This window comes from Garra rufa, chromosome 5, assembly GCF_049309525.1.
Source record: "Garra rufa chromosome 5, GarRuf1.0, whole genome shotgun sequence".
NCBI lineage: Eukaryota > Metazoa > Chordata > Actinopteri > Cypriniformes > Cyprinidae > Garra > Garra rufa.
Window position 1 is genome coordinate 37,288,362 of NC_133365.1, and position 7,810 is coordinate 37,296,171.

General features: G+C 35.1%; 1 protein-coding gene across 1 annotated transcript in view; it reads right to left on the minus strand.

The window, feature by feature from the left end:
* The window catches only part of unc5db (unc-5 netrin receptor Db), a 185,982-nt gene extending 179,431 nt beyond the window's left edge, over positions 1 to 6,551 (minus strand). Inside the window, exon 1 of the mRNA XM_073840261.1 lies at positions 6,382 to 6,551. Coding sequence (XP_073696362.1) covers positions 6,382 to 6,490 — 109 coding nt within the window. The 5' untranslated portion in view covers positions 6,491 to 6,551. The remainder of the gene's footprint in view (positions 1 to 6,381) is intronic.
* Between the last annotated feature and the right edge of the window lie 1,259 nt (positions 6,552 to 7,810).

Sequence of the window (7,810 nt, forward strand, 5' to 3'; positions counted from 1 at the left end):
TGTAGGTCGGACTCAGAAAAACTTAGGCACTGGAACAAAAGAAAAGGGCACTTGTGATCGAAACTTGGAAAGCACAGAAAAGAATGAGTAAAAATGGCTTGAGGCACTCCAAAAAAACACCACTCAAAGCAGATCGGAGAAAGTGTGTGTATAATCTAGAAGTTAGTCAAGCTGAAAGAAGAAAAAAAATCAATAAATGCCACCAGAGATGATCAAAGTTTGGTTTCTTCCCCCACACTTATTGCTTCTTTTGATCTCCTCCTACGTAATCATGAAACAGCGAAACTACATGCAACTTACTATACAAAAAGTCTTAAATTTATTGTCCACTTCTATTTTTACATTACAGGAAAAAGCAATTGTTTATAGCTTTCATCAGAGACAGTAAACTGCTTCTTTAAGTTGCACTTTTGAATTACAACATTGCATTTCTAATGCCTTGCGAAGGCCTGCAACGCGTACTATACTGCATATAGCAATAAATAAATCTGTAAATGAGAGGAAGAACACTTTGGATATTTCATGGTTCGCTTTAATGTGTGTGGATAAAACAATTTACTACAGGACAGAGAGTAATATTCTTGCAGAGCAGACACAGATAAATCCAGTAAACCTAACAACTGCCTGGGCAACAGGGACTCTATCATAAAACGGTCTTATAAAAAGCTCATTTGGTCTGTGCCATCTGTAAACACTGACGTGGAAGTTGTTCCTGAACCAGAAACACACAAGTCATTCTAAGAATAATGGAGGTCTGCTACAAATCCATGTAGTGAAGATATTTTCTGAACACACATTACGCAATTCAAGGAACTACAATGAAACAGTGAAAACTAACAAATTTTGTATATATTAAATTCAAAACTCAACCAAGAGTGAAATCACTTTTTAGGATGTCAACAATTAATGGTTTTTTGGTTTTGTTTCCATGAATAGCAATTAGTTTTTTTACTCAGCAAGTTTGCTGAATTGAACAACTCACCACCTGTAAAACAAACTCTTGACCTTGCAGGTGGGTTAAGTTCACGGTTACAAAACAGAGTGCTTTCTATTTTATTGAACTCTGAGCAGAAGTGACTTACAATTGGCATCCAAATGATGTGAAGCATCTATAATACAGTGATGCAGGGATGATGTACACTACCAGTCTAACGTTTCTGAACAGTACGATTTTTAATGCTTTTTAAAGAAGTCAGACTCTTTATTTGATTAAAAGTACAGCAAAACAGTAAAAATTTTAAACATTTTTACTATTTAAAATTAGTTCAATTTATTCCATTTAAATATATTTTTTGTAATTTATTCCTGTGGTTTCAAAGAATTTTTAGCATCATTATTTCAGTCACATGATCCCTCAGAAATCATTCTAATATTCTGATTTGCTGCTGACTTTTTTCAGTTTTCTTTGATGAATAGAACGTTCAGAAGAATGGCATTTATCTGAAATAGAAATCTTTTGTAACATTATAAATGTCTTTATCATCCCTTTTGATCAATTTAAGCATCCTTGATACATGAAAGCATTAATTCATATAATTTCTCCCCACAAATATTAATAATGTTTCTTGAAGAGCAAATCAGCATATTAGAATGATTTCTGAAAGATTATGTGACACTGAACTGAGTAAGGATGCTGAAAATTTGGCTTTGATCACAGGAATGAATTACATTTTAACATATTCAAATAGAAAGCAGATATTGTAAATAGTAAAAATATTTCACAATATTACTGTTTTTGCTGTATTTTGGATTCAAATAATTGCAGGCTTGGTGAGCATTAGAGAATTCTTTTGAAAAAATTGTGATCGCAATGACTTTAAAGTGACCGGTCAACTAGCAATGTACAAGTTGGAAAAGTTACAAGTTGGAAAGTTAAGTGAGCAAATATAAACAATAACACTGTAAAAGCAGACTAGTAAGCATAAGAGTTTTGACCTCAGAGTCAGTGCTTTTTCAAACAATTTTAACAAATTTAGCCACTTGTTAGCAACTATCTTGTGTTAACCACAGACCTTTTTTTAGACATTTAACCAAAAACCTATTTGAACAAAACACTGACTTTGAGATTAGGGAATTGGAAGTTAAGAAACTTCCAACTTTTTTTCTAAGTTTTAGGACTCCTGCACCACTCTAACATTAATTTACTACAGTTGGCATAAACAGTGTTATGTGCTTATTTATTTTGGTACGAAAGTAGAAAAAAAACAACCTTTTGTGCACATTGTCGAGTTGGTCCTGTACACAAAAAGGAAAGGGTAAATGGGGACATCCCTGAGGATTGGAAACTGCAAGCTTCCAGATGTAACCAGCAATGGTATATAGAGCATTTGTGTAGATTATTGCAAGATGTGTGTTATTCTCCAGTCAATGCAAAAAAGCAGGTAAATATTCATATTTAACCTTGAGGTCAAAACATATTGTGCATCTCTAAAGAGAAAAACAATATGCACTTTCCTGACATTTTTTACATATTGCAGCTATTTCAGCTACATTATAATAAATCCTGCTTGAACATATTTTGCTTCAGGGAAAAAAAGGCAGCCTTAAGACTGCATTCTCTAAATGTAAATATTTTAGTTAGTTACCAAATAAATCATGCGATGATGGCGACAACAGTCATTTTTTTTCCTGATTACAATGCTTCCGAAGATCTAACACATATAACTAATACAGCATATAATATCTCACATGTTATCGGAAATGATCTTGCAAATGTTGCAGAATGTGTGAAAGCTGCTGAGCCCATAAGCTTGCATATTTATAGAATAATAGGAATCTGAATGACAACATAGCTGAAAATTGAACATAGCTTCTATATCTTTTAAATGTAAGTCTATGTTTATACAACACAAATTTTTTATAGACTTCACATCATTAAACGATGAGGCTTGGCACAGCACTGATCATTCTGAAGAGGAGGTGATGAAAACCAGAAAAAAAAGCCTGATGGTAGATCAGCCCACGTTATACTTCTACTTTAGACTAATGAAGTTAAATTCACTCTTCACCGTCCAAAAAAATAAATATTTACACATAGCTTTGAAGAAGAACATAGCGAAAGCAGTCACAGCAAGCTCATATTCTTTTCTGCACACTCATAAGTGTAGCTATGAGTTAATAATACTCAAGGTTACGCTCTCTAGGTACTTTCTTTTACCAGATTTATTCCATCTCTGGAGGCCCTATATGAGAATTGTTTTTCTTTCACAAAAACAAGGATCGATCATGTAATTTCCTTATTTACCAACACAGATCCCATTATGGCCTAATAACGGGTTCAGGTAGAGAATCGTACTTTCGCAAAAAAATAAAAAATAAAAAATAAGAAGGTGGTGCTTTTTTACTGACTCTCATCTGTGAGTGTTCAGTCATTTGGTTTCATTTAAATGTAAATTTGAGCAGTGAGCAGTACTGCATTGGCACACTGTTAGCAGACCCGAGCTGGTGATGGATTTTTATAACTGCGAGGAAAATACACAGAACCTCTGTCGCTTCCAGATTGGCTGCTTTCTCTCATTGAGCGGTCCATTGGCGGAGTTTGGCGGCTAGACAATTTCACAGCTAAAATTAGATTGTTGCTGCTAAAACTGCATTGTATATGTGTGCAATCATTTAAATTCAATCTAAATCCTTTAGCACAAGGCAAAAAATATGTTTACATGTGCAGTTCCAATCAAGCTACAGTGAGCTTTTCTTTATCCATCTGCCCAAACACCATACTTAGAAACAAAGCACAATCAAATACCTGAAAATCAGAATAAACATTGGTCTTTTCAATCAAAGTGCCAAGTGTATTTCAACTAACTTACATACAATATGTGACCCTGGACCATAAAACCAGTCATAAGGGTACATTTTTTTAAACTGAGATTTATACATAATCTGAAAGCTGAATAACTATGATTTCCATTGATGTATAGTTTGTTAGGATAGGACAATATTTGATACAACTATTTGATAATCTGGAATCTGAGGGAGCAAAAAAATCTAAATTTGAGAAAACCGCCTTTAAAGTTGTCCAAATTAAATTCTTATCAATGCAAATTAAAAATTAAGTTTTGATACATTTATGGTAGAAAATTACAAAATATCTTTATGGAACACAATCGTTACTTAAAATCCTAATGATTTTAGCATAAAAGAAAAAAATATTTTGACCCATAAAATGTATTTTTGGCTATTGCTACAAATATACCCATATAAGACTGGTTTTGTGGTCCAGGGTCACATGTGAGCAATAACCACATTACCAGTGTCTGTTAATCCAACTTCTCAAAAAAAAAAAAAAAAAAACAGATCAGTACGATTTCATCTAATAATCTATGAAACTAAAACGTGACATTTAAATAAATAAATATTTTTAGTCTGGCTGAAATTAAACTTTTAAAGTGCATGTAAGTGTACTTTATGAATTAGAAAATTAGAGCAGTCGCATTGCAGCCATACCTGTATTTTTAAGTGTATGGCAAAAGTGAACAAGTTCTAATGAGGGTCATCTGCATAGAGATTTAGCTGAAAGTGATTTGATAGCCCACGCATTGTCATATTACAGATCTTCATATTTTTGCAAAGGTATATGGCTGTGTGAGAATGAGAAAACATTGCAAATATACATAGAATAAACTAAGACTTTAATTTACATATGTCTATGCAGTCTGAGCCACATCCTGCTAGGGGAAAAAAAGAAGGCGAACCATTGCGTGCCGTTATGTGGGATCCACGGGGCATGTACGCTCGACTGGATGCATTGAGAAGCCTTTTAAAGTTTCATATAAGGCCCATTGGGCTTGCTGAGAGCAGTGTAGCACGCAAGAGGTCTCAGCTCCTGACCCTTTACGTGAGTTGCACTCACTGTGAAGATCTGATGTTCATCCACATTGATCTCCGAACAGCTAAATCTGACAAGCTTCAAGACATCCCAGACAAAAATAACAAGCTGCCATGGCTTAAAAGCTGACCTTGTGTACATCTCACACAGGCTTAAGGCATCACCAGTCTGTTGTGACAACTGGATAATTTTGCAAATGTGACCCTGGACTACAAAACCAGTCATAAGGGTCAGTTTTTTTAAACTGAGATTTATGCATCATCTTTAAAAGTGAATAAATAAGCTTCCCACCGATGTGTGGTTTGTTGGGATAGGACAATATTTGGACGAGATACAACTATTTGAAAATCTTAAATCTGAGGGTGCAAAAAAATCGAAATATTGAGAAAACTAAAGTTCTTAGCAATGCATATTACCAATCAAAAATTAGGTTTTGATATATTTACGGAATGTACTAAATATCTTCATGGACCATGTCCTTGACTTAATATCCCCATGATTTTTGGCATTAAAGAAAAATCAATAATTTTGACTTGTACGACGTATTTTTGTCTACTGCTACAAATATACCCATGCTACTTAAGACTAGCTTTGTGGTCCAGGGTCACAAATAAGTTTTAAAAATAAGATTGCACTTACAAAGATTAACATTTGATAAAATATTTTTGAACATATTTAAAGTTAAAAGTTTTCCATGAACATGGGACCCTGTAATAACAATAAATAATAATAAATGTGTTACTACTACATATTATAAAAGTTAAGTTTTATAAAATATAAAACATTTATTATGCAACTTCATAACTGACAATACCTGTCTTAAATTTCACCCTATCATATTTTCTATTATTTCTTATTATTATGTCCATAAATAAAATACACAACCTTTAAATAACTATATTTAGACAGCTGCCATCACATCGCTTAACAGCCCATCAGCTTCACCTTAATCCACACAAATAAGGTGTACAGTATGTAAAAAGGCAGGACAATAATGCTGAACACTGCATTTCACTACTTGTTTTTTAAGTGATGTAACAGAGCTGCATTTAGTGAAATTAGGCGTCACAATAAGGATATTTGGTACACGTGAGCTAGAAAAAGAGAGGTGCTTAAATAAAAGGTTGCCTGATGAATACTGACTTTCTATTGAAATGTTTAATGTACCCAATTTTCCTCAGTTTCCTAACAAACCTGGAACGGATGGTGTGGAAAAGCTGCTGCTCCCTTTTAGAACAGCATGTTACAAACTTTCCATTTCACTGTCAGTCTCACCTCAGTGTTTACACCCATCGTTAAAAACTGTAAATATACAGGCAAAACACAGATACTCACTTGGTAGCTATATATATATATATGTATTTAAATATGCGCTTTCAGCGTTAGTCGACTGACGCCTTCAAGAGCGCACGGACAAAGCGGGAAATCAAACAGGTCTTGTAAGATTCTCTACGCAGTATAAAAGTTGAACTAATGGCAACGGGATATTTAGTGCGCATATCACAACATATTATTGTACATATCACAACATATTTTCCCACACATACACTTACCTCGACCGCAGGCGTGCTTCGCACAGAGCGCAAGAACCAAGATGATCTCCAAAAAGCGCCGACGTCCCTTCCCAGTACTTCCCATTTCTATTCTGTATCTCTCAATCATTTTAGGAGGTAAATTCGTCCGTTTTTATGATGTTGTGACTTGTGTTTTTTTGCTCTAATGGTCTCTCTCACTTTAATGCTCTGACTTCTCTGTGAAAGCTCAACAGACATCTTTCCTGTGCGCTGAACTTCAGACACCGCGCCGGCTTGTGCCCTGCTTGAGAGCCTTGTTCTAGTGCACTCAGACTTGCAGGTGCCGCACGCTCACTAGTCCAACCAGCCAATGGCGCATCGCGGTGGGCGGAGTCAAGTTCGCCACACGCATCAGCACCAGTCAGGTGGGAATATTCGTGAGCTCACTTACACAGGGAAGATATCGCGTGGTCATATGATTGAATTTTGATGTAGCTTTTGAAGTGCGTCTGGAATCTAATAGAGAGAAATACTGCTACATTGTCAAAAAAAGAAGTTTACTTCAGTAAAAACAGTTCAGGTTAATGCTTAAAGACCTTTGTAGCTGCTGGATTTTTTAAATATTTTTTTTAGTATTTAAAAAGATTTTGTACTTTTTCTATACATGTGAACGTGTATAACTGGATGTAAGCCCCTTAATTGATATTTTATGTGGTAATCTAGTCTTTACAGTGCATATCTTATAAAAAAAAATTGCTGTTGTATCAGCGTAGCCGTGATTCAGCTGAAGACACAAAGCCACAGATAAGCCTTTTCATATATTTAGTACTACAACATAACTGCAAATTCAATATAGCTCTATAAACAATTAATATTGATTAACATTAGGGGTGCAACGGATCGTAGGTGATCCGTGATCCGTACGGACCGGACTCCACGGTTCGGTACGCATGTGGTTCGCGGATTAACTGTTAAGTTTAACCATCATAGAAAAAGTTTATAATTTGCACGTGTTTTGTCTTGCCAATTTAGCCATTCAAACTGTTTAAACCGCTGCAGCAAAAGAGAAGACGCGCGTTGTTTTTTATGTATGTTTGTTGTTGTTGTTTTTTACCGCTGGCGCACACAAGCGAGCACGCGCACAGAGAGAGAGAGCGAGAGAGACAGAGAGAGACAAGCAATTTAGACTGCGTGATTCACAGATTGATTCCTCTTCAAAACTTCTCTTAACATACATACAAAGTTATGTTTAAATACCCGTTTTTGTATTCTGGTAAACACAGTCGTTTATGTCTTCAGTGAACTGAAACAGCTGAGAAAGATGCGTGCCAGTATTAGATACGTGCATTAGGCCTTAAAGAGACAGCATCCTATAAATACCTGCAGTGAGAAGCACAAGTTATTTTACAATTAATTATTACATTTCTGCTGCTGAATACTAGTGTTATTGATTTTATTAGTAACTTTG